Source organism: Miniopterus schreibersii (genome assembly GCF_964146895.1).
Source record: "Miniopterus schreibersii genome assembly, chromosome: 1".
Taxonomy (NCBI): domain Eukaryota; kingdom Metazoa; phylum Chordata; class Mammalia; order Chiroptera; family Miniopteridae; genus Miniopterus; species Miniopterus schreibersii.
The window spans coordinates 61,233,957-61,254,936 of NC_138101.1; the positions used below are offsets into that span (position 1 = coordinate 61,233,957).

Sequence of the window (20,980 nt, forward strand, 5' to 3'; positions counted from 1 at the left end):
TGATGTGTCTTATTTTCTTCTTTATTGTGGTAAACTACACATAGCATAAAGTATAGTTTTTAAACTGTTTTTAAATACATTCACATTGTTGTGAGATTTATTTTTTTAACACTTAATTTAGGTGTTTTTTTCCTTCCTCCCCCCTCTCAAATATTATCTTCTGTGTCATCAAGAACTTGGTGATAGCACATTTAAAAAAGGTAATTGACTATTGTCTCCAATAATTTCTTACAAATTTCATACCCATTCTTTAAGTATTTATATATACATGTCCAGGCAGTGACAACTCCATCATGACTGCTGCTTGGCTAACATGATTTTAAGATGCATTCCATTTCCAGAGATGTTAAAAGTGAAAAAAAGTAAAACAACAAAACATGGCATTTGCCAAGTAAACCCTGTAAACTATATAGGTACATGTAAGGAGTTCTATGCAAGTATATATGTAGGCAGCTAGGTAAGCTGAAATAACATATTATGCTCAATATGTCAGTGAAAAATGAGAAATCCACAGCCCATTGGTTATGGACCAGCCTTTTTGAGAGATTCAGAGGTCAAGGCAGAAGTGCTGTGCCCTCCTCTCTCTCCTCGTCCTGTCTTGGTAGGGCTGGAGCAAGAAGGATGGGGCGTCCACTTACTGCAAAAAACTCAGCTATCTCCTTCTTTTGAGCTTTGACACTATTTTTCCTTCAGCCTCTTGCTCTCTCACTATAACATCTGTCTGAATTTATACACAATGAATTAGGATTCTGCTCTGTTAGGCTTGAGGACACTATACATTTTATCTATATCTAGTCAAATCTTTTATTTTACAAAACTGGAAATTTTATGTCCGTACAGAGGTAAGAGGCAACATGTTCATAGTCACATGTGACCAAATATAAAGTGGAGTAAAATGAGTAGAGATTTAAGTGGAAGGTCATAGGCTAAGCACCTGGGAAACCTAAACTCATGCAATGTACATCAACATTGTTTGAAAGCATCTATTATGGGCTAACTTGTGTCCCCTCAAAATTCATATAGTGAAGCCCTACTACCTCAGAAGGTAACTGTATTTGGAGACAAGAGTTAATTATGGTTAAATTTACCTACCCAATCTGACTGGTATCTTTTTAAGAAGAGGTTAAGACACACAGAAAAAGACATGAGGGATGCAGTGAGAAAGTGACCATCTGTAAGTCAAGGACAGAGGCCTTGAGGAAGCCAACCCAGCGCCTTTATCTGGAACTTCCAGCCACCAGAACTGTTAGAAAAGACAATTCTGTTGTTTAGACCACCCTGCTTGAGGTGGGTATTTGTTGTTGCTGTTGTTTTTTGTTGTTTTGTTTTGTTTTTTTGACAGCCCAAGCAAACTAATATAACATCTTAATGAGGAAAGAGAAAAGGGGACTCAGAGAGATAATTACAAATGAGGGAAGAAGAGCCCACTGGAATGTTCTTAATAACTTACAGCAAGATTGGGCTAATAGACAGCATTGTTCAAGGAGTCCCAGGAGAACTAGAGCCTTCCTTAAACCACAGCACTTTTCTCCCCAAGGCACTCAGGGAAGATATTTGCTAAAGCAATGCTGTTAGCCAGGCTTGGTGGAGAATTTCATTAGAGAGCTCTGGTTTGCTGGGCTGAGGGACAGAACTAAAGCTTCTTTCCCTGCCCTGAATTCATACCCATTTTAGCCCCCAATTTGTTAGGCAGGAGGACTGTACACAGAAGAGAGGAAAGTGCCATTTTTTGCAGTTTCAGGTTTTTTTATTTCTTCTTGAGTAAATATGAGCTACTTATATTTCCCTATAAAGTCATCCATTTCATCAAGATTATAAAATTATTGTATATATTTTTTTCTAATTAAAAAATACATCTTTTATAATTATTACAGGCCTTTTCTCATTTTTTGTTTTATTTGCCTTCTGCCTTTTTTTCTTTTCTATACTTTACTGTCTCAAAAGAGAATTTAAATTCCTTCGTTGTGTTTGGTTCACTTGGAGTCTTCCAAGCACTGCCTCACACGCTGCCATGGCCTCCTAACCTCTGCTCTTCATGTGGCTCTCTCTGTCACGGAGGTCCTGTCTTCTCCAGCCTCCTCCCCTGATTCTCATGGTAAGTCAGTTTCAGACCTACACTCTTTCCTGTCCTGCATTGTGTTTAACTAGCTTGCTGTTATACTCTTCCTTGAACGAAATAGATCTATACCTGGTGTTTATAAACATAGTGTATAGATCGCCTTTGATCCCAGCCACTTGAGTGTTTGTCGTGTTTGTTCAATCTTCTCATATGCATGAAAAGAGAGCCAATGGTCTGTCACACAGTTTCCACTTTGTTGCTGGAGTCTGGCAGACTTTTACCTAATGCAGCCCTACTGAGGTTCGACCATGTGACACTACTTCTCAAGCTCCCCCACCCCAACTTCCTTTTGTAACAATTTGAATCAGAGCACTAGATGGAAATCATGATATCCAGGATATTCTACTCCTCCGATTCTTTTCATGCATGTGCTCAAGACCTGTTCCTACTTCCTGGCCGGTTGTTTTCTGAGTGTTGCAGTCTCTATATAGATGTAGAAAGAGAGGTATGAGGTCCAGGGGAAGGAGATGCATGAGTATCATTTTGCTTCCCTCAAAATAGAATCCATGCAGCAGCAGGACTCATGCTCAATGTTTTAGTTGGTTCATATCCTTGTTCTGAGTGGGGCAAGCAGTGGAGAAATAAAAAGATATATTCTTTTTCATCATCTTTTTAAAAAAATATATTTTTATTGATTTCAGAGAGAGGAAGGGAGTGAGAGATAGAAACATTAATGAAGGGAGAGAATCATTGATCGGTCGGGCACCATCATCTTGCTTTTGCAGAACAACAGGTTTGCTTTCTTTTCAGAAGTGAAATATGTGTGGGACCATATTTGTGTTTGCAGTCTCACTTCATCATTTTAATTCCAATTTTAGGCAATTGCATGATTTTTCATCTTTTTTTCTGGCCTCTAAGTGGCAGCCTGTCTTATTAGTTTACTTCTGACATATTTGCAGTGTCTGGGATACCCTAAGTGCTTGATAAATAATTCATTTAATAAGTGAATGACTGTCACCATTGTTATATTACTGGGTTATTAGGACAATTAGCTAGAAGAAATTTTAAACTAGGCTTCCCTGTTAAGGTTGGTTTTATTAAATTTTAGTGCCAATTTAATTTTCTTTCTACCTAGTAATATAGCTATAATTATAACAAAGCCTAATGACTTGATTTGGAAACTTTGATATGCAATACATTATAGTAAGATCAATCATTCATTCCATAAACATGTACTGAGTGACCATTTAGGCTAGTCCTATGCCATGGTAGAGTTCTTTCCAGCCCCATGGGAATAGGGGCTTGGGGTAGGTTATATAAATATGAAAAACATAGGTTAAATATATAAATATATTTTTATATTAAAAATAATTGCAATGTATTGTGAAATATAATAGACTTTATGTAAAGTGTGCAATGAGATACAGAAGGAGTAGTATTTAAGTTATGGTATTGGTCTTTAGAGAAAATCATGATGATTAAGAGTTATTAAGGTTAAAGATCTTAGAAAAGGAGCATTTCTGAAGAAGGCAGTAACACACAGAATCTGGAACAGTCAGGGAATTGCATGTAGTTAATTGTGATTTAAAAAGAGAGTGGAAGATAATTGAAAGGGTTTTGAAAATGAAGTTAGTTGTTGGTCACTAAGGGGAATTTTTACCTGGAATGTGTGGATGGTACTAGATTCAGAAGGGTCTTGGACCATAAGCCAGAGTGATAATGACTGGGGAAGATATGTGAGTGTCAGGCTGTGAGAAGTGTATGTGGATAAGGGTTATATAATTGAAAAAGCTTCCTATGAGGAAGTGGATTTAAAATACCATTTTATAGGTAAGAAGAGAAAGTGTTGTGAGAATTATGGTGTACTTATGGAAAGAGGTGTGTGTGTGCACAATGTATGTGTGTGTGTGATCACTAGCATATTTGAGCTAGAGTTTGAGCTGTGTGGCTGCCTTAGTCAGCCAGCATTTTTTTGGTATCCCTTGAAGTCATGCCTTTAAACGCTGGCTCAAATCCAAGACAGGAAAAGTACAGATAAAATTAAAGTATAAGCTAAGAATTCTTGGAGAACAGAACACGAACTACCAATGACATTGTTGGGGAAACATCATCACAGATCTTCCAGGATATCAGAGGAGTGATGTCCTAATTGAATGTCTAACCTTAAATAGTAAATATAAAGATGGAAAACTTCTATTAAGTAAGGGGTTTATAGCAAGAGTGGGTCCAAGCAATCAGTATATAAGGATTATGATGCTAAAATCATTGAGAATGATTTTAAAAAAATTATAGTTGACAAACACTATTATATGGGTTTCAGGTATACAACATAGTGATTAGACATTTATATACCTTGCAAAGTGATCACCCCAATAAGTGTAGTACCCATCTGGCACCATACATAGAGATGACGCTCACAAGAATGGACACTCACTCTTATTTACAATCAGGCTTTATCTCTAGGAACTTTTGTATAAACTTCACCATGATGGTACCAAATTTCTATCACTTTATTCAAAACCAAATTTCCCTCCTACCAATGGCTTCATTTCTTGCATTCCCAACATGTGCCTTTTGGCATAGTCTAAGTTTTTAAAATTTTTATTTCTTCATACTCTTGTTTAGAAGTGGTATCCATTGTTACAACCTCTACAACAATTTATATATAATATTCACAATTTAATTGTTGTATAGGTCATGGCAATGTGTGCTACTTCTAAATCAGAACACATATAAATAAAATCTCAAGAATATATTCTTGAGATTTTATTTATGTGTTCAAGCGTCCTATGGGTGAAGATATAAAAAAATTCACTATTTTGTCGTGTCTTTTAGTTATCCAAATTACTGCCCAGCCCAAACTGATTATTTATAGCGCTGAAATAGCTCTTTCAAGGATAAGAATTCATCATTATTCCAGTTAGTAGATATCTGCTGCTGGGCAGAGTTAAAGGGACCAAGAGCTTGATGATATTTAGATTTTTCTCCTTAATGTAATTTCATTTCTGAATTTCTTTCGGGAAAGTCATGCCCAGGATTATAATAACTGGGGCCACTGCTGACAGGTGCCCAGGTCTTGTGGGAGGAACAGTGTGGGGAGAATAAGGAGGTGAGGGAGGCTGCAGCTGCTTTTTAAACTAGGAAGTGTTTAAGTTTGGTGTAACAATTAAATAACAATTTAAAAATTAACAAATAAAAATACCAATGAGGCAGATATCATCTTTTAGTTATGAGTTAATAAGTTAATATAATGATTGAGTTCTGAGTTTCCTGATAGCTGGCAAAATGGGAGCCATACCAGGGTGTGGCAAAAAGTAGGTTTACAGTTGTTCGTATGGAAATAATCAATAGTTAATAAGTAATAATACAAGAATAAACTCTGTCTCACATAATCACAACTGCAGACCTACTTTTGCCATACCCTGTGTTGGCTTTATATTGTCTAATAAGAGAAATAATGCCAGCTCATCTGCGGAGACAAACTTTGGTGGCACAAATTTAAATCCATTGTGTGATAATAGAGAACAGACTGACAACCCCAGCGTGGAGGGGAGTTGGGGGGCTGGGTGAAAAAGGTGAAGGGATTAAGCAAAAAAACAAACAAAAAACCTCACAGACAACAGTACCAGAGAGAAAGAGGGAGGGGGGGAGGTAGAGCAGGGTAAAGGGGGGATCAGTGGTGATGAAAGGAGATTTGACTTTGGGTGGTAAACACACAATACAATACACAGATGATGTATCATAGAATTGTACACTTGAAACCTATATATCAACCAATGTCACCCCAATACATTCAATAAAAATAAAAGTAATAAAATAGTAAAAAATAAAAACAAAAATTAATCCATTGTGTGAGTCTTTAAGGGCTATGGAGTAACATATCCGGCAATGTTTTCAATTAGGATTTTGCAAAGAACCCATATTTGTTGCTCAAAATGGAGTTTTATAAATATATTATCTATGAAACTTGAGGGAATAACATTAAAGCATCACTCAGGGAAGGCATTTGTGCAGGAAAAAATGAGTTGGGTTCAGGAATATTACTTCCTAATGGTCTTTTTAAATGCGGGCATTAAGTTTAAAGCATCTAGGATAATGCTAGGTTAAGATACCCATTATGTTATTTCCCTGACATATCAGTTGCTTAAAATGATCTATTCACAAATGCTCAGAGTTGACACTGGGTATTTATCCGGTAGAAACCTGGAGCATAGCTAGTGCCGAATGAATCTATGTATTGGTTGGAATGGGACTCGCATGTTTAACTTGCAGGAGTTGAGCTCTCTATTGATGCTCACTTTCACCTGTTTCTGCTACATTTCTTTCTCTTGGTTTGTCACTACCCAATACTATTCAATGTCGATTTTTCTTTTGTCCATTCTTTAAGCAGTGCTCTTTTACTGTTTCATTCTCGCTGTGTGAACTCTTCCTGTGACAACATATTCACTCTCTTTAACCACCATGCATATGCTATGATGTCCCAAACTATATTTCCAGTTGGGATACCTCCCCTGAGATCCAGGCTTCTAATTCCTACTCCATCACCACACGGAGGAATATATGTATGTATAGGTATTGCACACTTTACTTCTTCAAAATTAAACTTATCAGCTTCACTCTCACTTCTATGTTTCTGACATTAATACCACTATTTAACCAAGAAGGCCAGTCATTCAAGGAGGCCATCCATCTGGGAATCATCCAAGATGTATCCCCTTTGGTCATCTTTCATATCTTACATTGCAGAATTCTGTCAATTTTCTGATTCTTCTTCCTTTATGGTAATTGTCTTAGTCTAGGCACTAATAAAATTTAAATGGAACTATATTATAACAACCCCCTGTGCCCCCCCCCCCACATACACAGACACACACACACACACACACACGCACACACACACTAGACTGGAGCACCACAATAGCATGGATTTTTTCTCTCATTTTTGCTTTTCTGACACATTTTTAGTCGCAAAATGTTTATCGAATGGATGTGTAATGGGAGAAAATAAATAATTAAATTATGAATGGCCCTGTCTTTTTGATTTTTAAAAAGAGGTTAGAGGTTTTGTCATTTCATTTCTTTCCCTCCCCTCAGCTTCTCTGGAGGTTTCCATCTTTGCTAGCCTGCATAGTTCTTTGAGATTTTTAAATAGAGAATTAACATAAGAAGGAGGGAAGGAAGAGGAGTCTTGAGACAAGAGCTTGAAGAAAAATTACTCAGAGAAACTTTGGAGAAGATTTGAGAAAGGTAATTATATTACCTGAATAAAACATGTTACAGAAAAGAGAGATTGCAGAGTATGTTGCTATGGTCAGGAAACACAGCTCGAGTGTTGAGTAACGCAAGTAGAATACAAGAAATGTAGAAGATAATATTTGAAATGACTTTTGTTGCCTAGTTGTGTGTAGCCTTGACAAAGAGTCACAGATTCAGTTCAGATGATTGAGTACAGAATATGTAAAGGAGTGAGCTAACGAATGAAGGAATGAATTGGTAAAAACCTGACCAGCATTGTCATCTAGATGGAGAGTATTTCATATCTGCACAGGATCCACTGCAGATTGTCCACAGGTAAGGGTTTGCAACCAGAGAATTCTGGGGCATTTGACTTAGAAAAGGCAATTTTGACAAATATTTTCAAGATCAGGTGATAATTATTTCATAATAGTAAAGGTGCTTTAATAGAATTGTATCCTGATGAGCCTATTAAAATAAATTTATATGTGAATATGTGTCAAAGCACTGAGTAATCTGTTTGATGAGCTTGCTTAATATTTTCCAATTAAATTATATTTGCAAATATGCTGATTTCAATTTTAATGTAGTTGGTGAGGAACTTTGTATGTATGTATTTTGTGGCTAACGCTCAGCTAGTATGTTCAGCTTTCTTAAATTTACCTCCTAGTTATAAGAGTAGAACTATTCTTAACTTAGCAAAGAATGAATGCCCTAACAGATGCATCCAATCACCTAGTAACTATTTAAATTTTATTGTAGAGTGGGGACTTTAGGACATAGGCTTGGTTTTCACATCATTACCAATGGATTTTTTCTGTCATAAGTTTATTTCCACTCACTGTGGTATCAGCAATTTTATTAGAAATAGCCTCAAGGAAGCATTAATAGTGTAAGAGAGAGAATCATGATCCAATTTGGTTCACAGGCGGTTCCTTCTTTATGAATTTGCAAACTAATGATTGGTTGGTAAAATTGAAAACAATCTTACCTTATCTTTGACTATATTCTTAACAATTATCTCACTGTTGATGCAAAGTAGAAATACCTGCTGGATCCACATGCAGGACATTAGATTTAAAAACCTGGTTGTAATATTTTTTGAGAAGAAAACTAAAGAGTGGGAATATCTGTAGGGCAATGAATTTGTAATTTAAGATATATTTTCTTTATAAAGATAATATAAACAATATTTTATTTTGAAGAATTAGATAGTTTGACAAACCTTGATCCCATCACTAAGAACTGATTCTGAACTGTTTGATATTTTAAAGTATCCTGCCTTCCTGACCTCCCTTTTCAGTTTTGGATGTTGGAGTTTCTAAATCTGAGGATTGGCACAGGATCTCACTTATATGTGGAATCTAAAGAACTTAATAAACTGATAAACAGAATAGATTCAATGACATGGAGCATAGATGAGACTGACGAATGTCAGAGGGATGGAGGAGGGCGGGTGGATGGGGAGAGAGTAACCAAAGAATTGTATGCAAATATGCACAACCCAAGGACAGGGACCATGCTGGGGAGAGGGCCTGGAGAGGGGGATGGGACGGGGTGGAATGGGTCATTGGGGAGAAAAAGGGACATCTGTAATATTTTAAACAAAAAAAAAAAATCAAAAAAAAGAATCTGAGGATTGGGATCCCTTGGAGTCCCTGAACCTGTGCTGTCTAATAAAGTAGACCTTAAACACCATGGCTATTGAACATCTGAACGTGGTGCATTTGAATGGAGATGGGGTGTAAGTGTAAAATATATATACCTGATTTCCAAGACTTAGTTTGAAAAAAAAGTGCATATTTTTATAGTTTTAAAAATATATATATATATTTTATATACACATTGAAATAATTAATTTCATCTGTCCCAGTTTTTGATGTGGCTACTAGAAATTTTATTTTATTTTCCTTTGAAAAAAATTTTGTTCCATCTATTTATTTATTTATTGTTGACACTATTTTATATTCCTCCCCCTTTGCCCACCTCCACCCAGCCCCCCACCCCCCTTGCCTCTGGCCATCACCACACTATTGTCTGTGTTCCTGGTTATGCCTATATATTCTTTGGCTAATCCTTTCACTGTCTTTCATCCAGTCTCCCCTGCCCCCTCCCCTCTGACAGCTGTCAGTCTGTTAAAATTACATATTTCTATTTCTATTAAATAGCATGGCCTTAAACTATAAAAAACGTGTCATAAGATTGTGAGTTTAGTGATACAATTTGCTTAGATGTCAGCTTTAATAATTTTATTAGCTTAAGACATTCTGATAATAAGTGTCTCCAAATATGTATACCCATTATTTTCTCATGTAGCTAAGGGGTTGATAAGAGAATTTGCTCTTAAGTCTTTGGTGACTGAATGACTTCTTGATGACACAAAGAGAATTTTTGGTAATCCAGCAGTCATGGCTACATCCCAGACAAGGTGGATAGGCTAGCTGCTCTTTCAAGTCACAGGAAAGCAAACATTTTAGTTTCTCTGATGGAAATGGCTCTGAACTAGAAGTCAGAAGACCTAGGTAAAGCCAAAGCTTTCTCGGACAGTTACAAACTGTATGTTCTCCAGTAATAACTTATCTTGCCTGGAGCCAACAATATATTTTCATATCTATTAGAAGAGGAAAGTTAATAATAGCAACACAACCCATCTACAAGGTTATTGTGGTAAATGGAACCCTAATTGTTAGAGTGTTCAGTAAATTTTTTTTGTAAAGCCTTATTACATAAATAAGATGTTGTGATTTCAGTAGACATTAAGAATGTATATATGTTTGTTTTATTATGTTTTTGAAGGGAAAAATATGTACATAGTATTTATTTAGCAGAGCTCTTGCAGAGCCTAAGCTGATACTTTTACTCTCTGCCCCCTAATTCAGCCAGAAATGATCACTTTAGCTGTTTCTGTGTTCGGTTGTTCTGGGGCTTACAAATAATAAGTGTATTTTTTTTTTTCCTGTAACAACTTTAGACAGTAGCTAATGACCCCATGCTATGAATAAAGAAGGATTTAGCTTACTGATATGATACTGCTTTGCATTCTTTTTCCTCCCACCTCCCAAGTTACGTAATCTATATCACCACTGAATGCTTTCACTGCTTCTCTTTTCATCAATTTAGGCAGTGTCTCTTGGTTTCTCCTCGTGTAAAATGAAGGCATTAGGGTCCCTACTGCATCTTCACCTCTCCTCTCTGTCTTGTAATTTCTTTTAACCATGCCATTATTTTATATCTTCAAAGTTTCAGTTCAACCTTAAATTCATGTCTACTGAATTGAGAACCTATAAACACATCTTACATCATCATGATTAGATAAAGTATATTCACAGCTGAATCCAGCAGTGAAGTTTTCTTTTTTTAAAAGGATTTTGGACAATTTTACTGAGGCTTCCTTCTTGTGGACTTAAACTGGCACACCTAAGTGCCATAGAGAAAGCCTTATGCCATTCTATTCCAACAGAAATTTGTGTATAAAATGAAAATGGCAGTACTAAATACACTTAAATCATCATAGCTTATACTTTAATGAGAATTTTTGCCTACATAAAACTTTAGAATGTCTTTTACAGAATAATGGAGACCTGCCTCCTGATGTCCAAATAGGAAAGTGCAGATTGTAATTGGTTATTACTGCTGTCCATCACATTGGGATAAAAAAAGAGACAGGTTACCTCAAAGGAGAGATTCAATTATCAGTGCATCTTGGCCCTAGATGAATCAAATTTTTAAAATCCACTTTTTAAAAGATGGAAGCAGAGTGGGCGAGTTACAGAAAATCTCAGGCCTTTGAAACAGTTAAAGAGAGATACTCAGGTGACTGAAGTTTGAGAAGCCAGTGTACATAATCCTTGATTATTAATTAATATTAAGTTGAGTAGCAAATAAAGGGATTTTTCTGGAAATAGACTACTGTTTGTATCTTAAGGGTGTGAACTTTTTATTGCTTTAGTAAAGTACTTTATTAATGAATTTGGCTCAGCAAAACGAAAGGAGTCTTTCTTGATTTTTGGCCAAAACAATTTCCTAGAAGAGATTAAGAGTAGGAAACATAATCCTGTGTCATTCAATTGTGCCACTTAAAGTACGCTTTTCTAAGCATCAAAAGCACATATGTTCTTTTGGAAATATTCTTGATTGTGTGTTTTTCCTTTCTTCCTGCATTAAAACAATAATTAACAAAGCAAAATAAAAAAGATCTTCTGTTGCATCTTCCTTAAACTGTTTCTTGCCTCCATAAGATACTACTTGGCTGAAATATATTTAACTTCTTCAATGCCTATGGGGAAAGAGGTAGAACTTTCCCAGGATTTGGCTTCTATTTATGTTTATCCTTGTATACCAAATTACTTGTCTTTATTAGCTTTCTTTCTTTAAAAAAAATCTATTTTGAAGGTATTGCTTTTCATGCTTGATTTATTTGCAAGCATTCTGCTAATCTTCTCAAAACCTTAATATTGCCACTTTGGAATTGAGAGGATAACTGATGGAAACTAGACTTAAGCTCATGTCCAACTCAGAACCATCCTTGATTCCACTCCTTTGCACTGTACCCAGCGTATGCAGTGCCACATAACTAATAGTGTTCCGTTTCATCACCTCAGCTCATCTGCCCATATCAGCAACGACGCAAAAAAGCCCTCCCCTTTAAGCTGTATGTCTCACCTTCTATACTAGACAATAAGCTCTTACAGGGAATTATCACTTACGTTGTATTTTCATAACTCCTGTGCCTAAAATAATACCTTGGACTAGTAGGAGGTAATAAAGCTACATTGACGATGATGAAAAAAATAACTATTAGTATTTGGTATTAACAGATAATTTCAATTTCTGTTCCCTTCCCACACACATTTCTTAAAGCTTCAACTTTTGAAAGCTTCCCACACTTCTCTATGCAGACAGTTTGACTTCAGTTTTATACTTCACACTCTGAACCTCCACAGAGGGAGGGCTCAGCTAGCGGAAATTTAGAGTCACCATTCTTCTGAAATAAAAATTTAGGGCAATCCTATGGAGTGGGCCATATTATAGTAACAGGATGGAGCTGAGACAGAGCACACACTTCTAGAATGCGAAAGTGAAGTTCAATACTTTTCTTAACACAATTCTTAGATAATAGAGGCATTAATTAAAACCAGCCTCTTGCAGCACACACACGACAAACAGTGGATCTGCACTCAGCAGATAAGTGGGCTTTCCTGCAAAGCCAGAGGAAATCTCATCTGTGCCTTCTCCAGCCTATCAAGTCATCTGAGCTCTTAGAGATAACTAAGTGATATTGCTGTGGAAACAGTAATGTAGTGGCCGACAGTGTTTGTTTCAAATGCTTTTATTTGCTTTATTTTTATTTTTATTTTTTATTTTATTTTTTAAATAAAATGTATTGGGGTGACATTGGTTAATAAGATTATATAGGTTTCAGGTGTACATTTCTATGCTACATGATCTGTATAATAAATTGTGTGCTCACAACCCAAAGTCAAATAATTTTCCATCGCCACATATTTGGCCCCCTTTACCCTTTCCTACCTCCTCACCTCCTTCCCTCTGGTAACCACCATATTGTTGTCTGTTTCTATGACTTTCAGTTTTATATCCCACAGATGGGTAACATCAGGTTGTTCTTAGATTTTTCTTACTGACCTCTTTTGCTTAGCATAATATTCTCCAAGTCCATCCATCTCGTCCCAAAAGGCACTATTTCATCTTTTCTTAAGGCTGAGTAGTATTTCATCGTGTATATGTATCACATCTTCTTTATCCAATCCTCTATTGCAGGACACTTTGGTTGTTGTCATGTCTTGGTCACTGTGAATAATGCTGCAATGAACATAGGGGTGCATATATATATCTTTGTGAATAAATGTTTTCAGATTTTTCAGGTAGATACCCAGAAGAGGGATTATTGGGTCATATGGTAACTCTATTCTTAATTTTTTGAGGAACCTCCATGCTGTTTTCCATACTGGCTTTACCAGTTTACATTCTTGCCAACAGTGAATGAGCATCCCTATTTCTCCACAACCTGCCCTGGCCCACCTGGCTACAAAGCGATCTGCAGATGGCTGCTGCTAGTGCTAGGCCTGGGGCCACTTAGCCAGAGGCGAGAGGTATGCCAAGGCCAACTCTGTCCCCAACTTGTGTGGGGGATGTCTCAGGGAATCACAGGGCAGGGTGAGCAGTGTTAGCCAGGTTGGTGGAGACTCAGGTATGGCACCCACCTGCTTGTTCAGTGAGGGGAGGGCTCAGAAAAGGAACGATGGCCTCTGACGCCATTTCTGCCTGGGAGGAAGCTGCCCCTCCACCTCTAGCCCTGATTCCAGACAATTCAGTTCTTCCCCATATGTCTCTGGTGCCTTTCAAGCTGCTGCGCAGTGCTGCAGCTCAGAGTAAATGAGTCTGAGTAAGTCTGTGCATGGGCCCTTTAAGAGGAATGCCTGGGACTCTAGTGGCCTCTGTGTCACTCAGCCACAATCTCTGCTAAATTTTACAGCCAGAAGCTATGGAGACTTCTTTTTCTGGCACTGGAACATTGGGCTAGGGGTTCTGGTGTGGGGCTGGAACCCCTCACTCCTCGGGGGCAACCTTTGCAGCTGAGATATCCCTCCTGATTTTTATCTGCCACATGTAAGTGTGGGACCAGCCTGTTCCACCTCTTCTCTCCTCCTACCAGTGTCAATGTGGCTTCTTCTTTATATCCTTAGTTGTAGGACTTCTGTTCTGCTAAATTTCAGGCGGTTCTGCATGATGGTGGTTCTGTACTTTAGTTGTAATTTTGATGAGGTTGTGGGAGGAGGCAAGTTCCTCATGTATTTACACTGCCACCTTGACCGGAAGCACCCTCTAGGGGTTTATGTTAGTGTAATGACTAAGGCTGAATATTCTGGATTCATTAATCAAAGGGATCAATGAGGATTTTCCAAAATTGTTGATCAGACCTTGAATGTCTCTCTGCCCTGTATGCTATCTAGGAATTTTCAGCATACACTCCTCAGTAATTCTTTGCTTGGTTTCATGGCATTTCACCCTAAGTATACATACAACTTTATATCTCATTAACAGATAGATACAAAGTCAGCTATACATGCAGGTTTTTTTGAGGATTTTTGTGTGTGTTTTTTTCTACGTTGTTCTCTCCTGTCTGGTGCTGTGCTCTGAAAATTCCAGCTACCTTAGTTTCCTTGCTCCAACCTATGTCTTCTCAACTCAGAGTGATTATCAAGTTCTACTTAGGGGCCCTCTTCTATGCAGCTAGTCTCAAGTATGTCAAAGTTGGGTATTCAGCTTGGCTTGTGTGGCTCAGTGGTTGAGTGCTGATCCAGGCTCCAGGAGGTGGAAGGTTTGATTCCTGGGCAGGGCATTACCTGGGTTGTGCCCCAGTAGTGAGCATGCGGGAGGCAGCAGATCGATGTTTCTCTCTCATCCATGTTTCTATCCCTCTCTCCCTCTCCCTTCTTCTCTCTCTAAAAATCAATAAAAACATATATTCTTTAGAAGAGTTGGGTATTCATAGATATCATATTTATTTTGTTCTCTCTTCTTAGGGATCACAATCCAACTCTGCCTTTGTCCATTGAAATAGTTATTCAGTATTATAACAGTTTATAGTGGGATGATAAATCTGTTTTTAACTATAGCCAGGAGCATGATGATATAACCCCTTTTTATAGATAAGTAAACTTAGATTAGAAAGACTAAGTAGCATAGTGATGAAGACAGGGGCTTGGGATTTAGGTTGGAATTCAAATTTTTGCTATTTACTAGTTATACAACCTTGGGTAACTAGCTTTCTATCTTGGTTTCCATGTCTTTAAAATAGATATGCTTATGATAATGATGGCGATAATGATAATAAAAATAATAATATAATATTAGAAATTCTCCCTTGCCATTATTGTAATGATTAACCAACATGGTGAATGTGAAGTTTTTAGCATAGTGCTTGGCACATAGTGAGCCTTAGATATGATGGTATTCGCTAACTAACAATATTATCCATGACCGCTTTGGTAGAATCCTGGCTTCAAGTTCAGGAATGCAATATTGATGAACAAGATAGATGTTTTTCCATAACTTACCAAAGCTGGGTTTCCTTTAAAAAGTATCTAGAACAGAAAATAGGTATATTCAGGCCCTTGGGAAAAATCCTCTTGAAGCAATGACAACGTATACTCATTTAATAGAAAATGACAAGTCTTGTTTGTGTTTGTGGGGAAATTTTTAAGGGAAGATCTCTGGATAATCCATCACAAAGTATTAGTTCAGGGTATCTATCATTTAATTAATCACAATGATGGATATCTTTAATATTAGGCAAAAATTAACAGTTTCATAGTCTTGAGACTATCATTACTCAAAACATAACTTCTAAAAGACATACCCAGTTTTCTTTTTAGGATCCCATAACAACTTGAATGATCATAAATAGAGTTCAACTGAGGAAAATCAGGGGAAGCTAGGGGGTTCATTGTTAAAGGTTCTCTAATGTCATGAGTTGATTCTCATGAACTTAAGTATGTCAGGCAGACAAGAAATAAAACACAGATTTGTCAGAAATGTAATGGGATATTTCAGCTCAGCAAGGGGAATTTAGAAGTCTTTCTCTGCTGGCTGATCACAGCCAGTGTGTCAGCCAACAATATCCTCTTACTTTCACATAACAACAGTGTTAGTTAATTAGCTCTTGTTTATGTTTGGACTATTGATAGACTTAAATTATATTCAAATTGTCATGCAGAGCAAACACAGAAAAGTTTGCCTTTGATCTAAATACAGCCATTCCTTTTCTGCAGCGACATTTGAACTGTATATCAGAATAAAAAGCTTATAACAAGTGAGGCATAAAAAGTAGACAATTTAAATCAGATGCTTAAAAAAATCTAATTAATGATAATAGTGGCTTAAAACCTATTTCAATAGAAGTTTAAGTTGATTTATAAAAATGCAGACATTACCTCTGAGATTGATGCTACAAAATGCCATTAATGTCTCTGCAAATTCCTCAATCTTCTTATCACTTTGACTTTTTAAAGATTTAATGCTATAGTTGTTAGTATAAAACATATTCTTTAAGTATAATTCTTGAACTAGAATGAATTTTATTCTTTCATGACCATTAAAAAGCTTTCTCTTTTCCCAATCATTGTAAATTCTTTCAACAATTCTTATGAAAAGTCAAGAAGATGGTTTTTCTAGACACCAGAATAACATATCACTTGCAGTAATTTAAATTGCAGAAGAGTTTGTTTCTCTGCAGTACATTCTGTGTAATACGGCTTCTGCTGAGTAGCTCAGTAAAGCATCCTAGGGGTATTCGGATATTTTTCTCCTGAAGACAAATGCTCTATGATTGGCATGCTCCAGCCCATCTCACCAGTTTAAAAGACTTAGGTTAGAGTTAAACATGGACAGAACATCTCTCAGGTATGTATTAGAAATCCTTGCTCTCTTCTCTTCCCTCTTACTTTCCTTTTCACCTCCAAATTCCCTGTCTTTCTTCCCAAAGAAACATAAAGTGACACCAATTAGAAATATAGATATGCTTGTTGTTGTCTTGGTGTCTAGGCATCAGGAAGCTAAAACCAAGATGATTATTTATATACTCCTTAAAGTTGAAATTTTTTAAAAACATTGCAACAAAAAACTTTTAAAAGGCAGTTCTATATACACTGTTCTGATTCTACTACACTGTCCTCACATCACTAAGATGATTTAGCAGCGAAATCAGCTAAGGTAATCATAAAAGTTAAAGAGCTGCCACTGGCAGCTTATTAGTTCCAGAGTTTTCCACAGAACTGCAACCAACAGGACATTTTGATTGCATGTGTCCAAGAAGTGGTCAAGGCCTATCAGTCAGCTTTCAGCAGAAGAATGTGCTCCTGATGGGGTAGCAGCTATTATCAATTTTTTTTTTTTTTTTTTAGGAAAGGGATACACAAAGAATAATATAACAATTATGTATTTATGAAGTGTTCATTTAACAATGATTGTTAGAACAAATCATTCCATTTCTAAAAGAAATAAAAAATGCACAGAGATAGCATTAACTGAAAAGGTTATGAAAAACTCTCAATCCTGTTTATCTTCTTAATGAATGCAGTACAGAGTGTCATAAATGCCCTTACATCCTTGTTACATAGTGTGAATTACAAATAGAAAAACCAAAGAAATGGTATGACTTACCTCTAACAGGGTCTGATATGTGAATCCTTTGTCCCTCACTTATTACAGATGCCTTTCATTACAGAGTTCCCATAATCTAATAATCAACCCCCAATTTTTCATAATCATGAAAAGACAATACCTTTGACATTTTCACAGTCATGTTATGATACTTTAGTGTATTGAATATAGTAAATATTTATTAAAAGTAACACATGAAAATATGAATAAAATATCTTTATGTACAAAGTGGCGCATCATGATTTCTACCTAATATTTAATAATACACTTGCAAGTGTTCCCTGCATTAACATAGTGGAAAACAATAAATACAAACATTAGGTAATAGAAGAACACCAAGGAAGTAGGAAAGTCCCCATGGATAAAAATTGTGGGTTCTGGAAACTTCAAACTTGAGGGAAGATCATGTCATCAGTGAACTCACATGCCTGGGCTGTCAGGTTAATGGATCACAAATGCCTTTCCTAAAATGTGTTCTCCTGAGAATGTTCCTGTATAATGTACAAATGAGACCCAGGATTTTATTGATTCTATCAGATTATTGCATGTCATCTGGACATCGCTTTCTTGGGATAGGCGACTGGTATAGACTGGCGAGCAGGATTGGAAGTCAGGATTCATTCCACAGGGCTTTCTCTCTTTCTACTCCTGGATCATAGAAGCTGAAGATTAAGCCTGTAGGGAAAATAAAAGTTCAGATTCCAAAAGAGTGAAGAAGTAGGGATGGTGGATGTTGGAGGAGATGATGTTAGTGACTAGCTGAATTTTTTCCGCCCAGTAGAGTCATTTGAAACTGAACCTATCTGAAAGAAAAACCACTATACTTCCTTCCAAGCCTGTTCCCTCTCACTCCATGATTCCCATCTTTATTATTACTCCCATGATCCATCCAGGCACTCACACTAACCGTGTGGACATCATATATAGTCATAATCTTCCTCATTACCCACTGCCCACATTCAATCAATCACCACCTCTGGAGAATCTTATTTGCCAGACATTTCCTTATCCATTCTGTCTCTTTATCCCATCTCCCCTGTCCCTGTAGATGTGGGAAAGTCCTGTCCTTCTTCTAAATAATACTGCAATAGTCTTCTGACTTCTCTGCTCACAGTCTCACTCCTTTTGAATTAACAAAAGTTAATTTTCACAGTAAACATCGGTGTGTGTCCCAAGCACAAATCTCATCACATTCCTCTTCTGATTAAAACTCTTAACTGTACCCTACCACTAACGGGACATAATTCAAGGTCTGTTGCTTGCGGTGACAATGTGAGTAATTAAGAAATGTATTGGCAACTTTCATTCTTCTTCTAGTAAGTAGAGAGAATGAAACAGGAAACTCTCCATTTCTCCGTCACAGGAAGGAGAGCCAGGGCTTTGCTCCATCACTTTGGGGCAGAAATATCTTTCTCTATTGTTCCAAAAAGGAGCAGGAGATGGAGGTTTCCATGCCTCAGGTGGGAAAGGCGCAGTGGCCCGTCCTGGCGGGCTAGATGTTTGCTGCAGTGGCAGTGCTGGGGCTTGCTGGAGTCTGGGCGGATGATGTGGTGGGGGCGGGGTGGGCAGTAGAGCTGGGGTGGAGACTACCCTACTCTCTCATGGCATGGTTGGCAGAGGCAGGGTCTTAGATCGGGACGGTGGCACTGTTGCCTTGCATGGGGGAAAGCTGGCCACTGGCTGCCATGGCTGGGATGGGGGCAGTTTGAAGGGCATAGAGAGGCCCTAGGACCTATGTCAAGCCTTAGTGTGTAGGAAGGACAGTAGAACAGGGTATTTCTGATGTTCCCCAGAGCATCTGTGGCTGCCATAGGGTCCAGCACACACCAGAGCGTGGTGCAGCTCTAGAAGGAGCACGGAGATTATAAGGAGGACTGTAGAACAGACTCTTCCTCTCAAATTTTGGATGGATTTCCTGGGTGTGGTTTACATCCAAGGTCAGAAGATCTCCCAAATGAATAAATGACTTCTTGATGACATTAATGAAGGAGGAAAGTATCTGATTTTATCCTGCTTACAAAAAGAAGGTATTTCATTCTTGTCTTGTGAAGCCTTTAATGGTTTACTATGGTAAACAGGACCTCCCATGATCTGGTGCCCTCTTCTGCTCCAGCCTCTTTTCCTAGCCCTCCGGCATTGAACTATATCCTCTGGGCAAGTGCTTCTCAAGCGATCTATGGTGAAGTCTAGGCTTTGTTTTTAATTTCTAGTAAGATGCCAACTGATATTAAAAATACAATAACATGAGTAGAATGTTGCAGCAATGTCAGATTGCTCTAAATTTCTTTTTTTAAAAAAATGCTCACACTCAGTTTCTGTTCTTGATCTTGTTGTGGAACAGTATCAGTGGTTCCCTGATCCAACAGCAGATGCTCACAGTGCAGCTCTTGGCCAACCAATTATTTATAATTTACTTCATACACCATGCAGCTTCACAGTTCCTTTGTATTTGTGCATGCTATTCCCTGTGCCCAGAAAAACCTAGGTCCCTTTTTCTCTTATCCTGGAAGTCTCAGACCAAATATCATCTTCTTTAAAAAAAACCCTGCCATTAAACTTCAAGGTGCCATGTTTATCTTTACATACCACTATCTTATTATTTACCATATTATATTAAAGTGGTCTTCCTTATACTTATTTCTCTCCACTTCTATAAGCTTCTTGAGGACAGTAACCATGTCCTATCCCCCTTTATACCTGGCCTAGTACTAGGCAAGGAGTAAAATCATGGTCACCTTTTGTTCAACTGAACCATGCTCCTCCGTAGGTGAGTTTCCAAGTGAAGTCAAGAGTCTGCAGCATAGATCAGCTAGTCAAACATTTGGATTTATGTGAGTAGGATAATGCTCGTGATTAATATTGTACTGACCAATTTTTTCAAAGATCAGGAACCAATGTAAGAACAAACTGAGGTTTTTATCAGAGTGTATTTCTTATTCATTATCTTTCCCATGAAAAATATCTTCTTCATTAATGATTTTTTTTTTGTTGGTTAATAATTTGCTTCCTTTCTAGCATTATAATCCTTCTAAATTTCAGTGTGTAAGCTTTAATAATAATAATACAGGACTTAATAATCACTGAATCTCTTACAACCTTAAAATTTCATAAATTTGTGATTCTTACAAAGAATAAATGGTCATGATATCATGATAGATATCATGATAGATTCTTTAAGAATATTGACAACACTTCATAAACAAAAAAGCACAATGGTTTTAGAGAAAAGATTGTTTTATCCTGGTTTTACAGACTTGGAACCCAGTGCAATGATGAATCCAATTTATACTTTCAAATGCGATGCATGAAATTATTTGCTTCACTAGAATGATTTTTTAAAATTACAAAAATCTTCAAGTAAATTGAAGGTTACATGTTTTTTGGTCTTTGTTCACATTTTTTATTAGTAATAGTATAAGAATCCTCAATATAATTTTATGTTACCATTTCTATTCCCTCCTCCATAAATTGTCTGTTCATGGCCTTTGCTTACTTTTTTATTTC

At 37.1% G+C, this 20,980-nt stretch overlaps 1 protein-coding gene across 4 annotated transcripts in view; it reads right to left on the reverse strand.

The window, feature by feature from the left end:
• Positions 1-17,336: 17,336 nt before the first annotated feature.
• EMCN (endomucin) overlaps positions 17,337-20,980 on the reverse strand; it is a 102,670-nt gene continuing 99,026 nt past the window's right edge. For all 4 annotated transcript variants that reach the window (XM_081120898.1, XM_081120899.1, XM_081120901.1 and 1 more), the window contains one exon: positions 17,337-18,151. In XM_081120898.1, the coding sequence (XP_080977024.1) occupies positions 18,087-18,151 (65 nt within the window). In that variant the 3' untranslated portion in view covers positions 17,337-18,086. The remainder of the gene's footprint in view (positions 18,152-20,980) is intronic.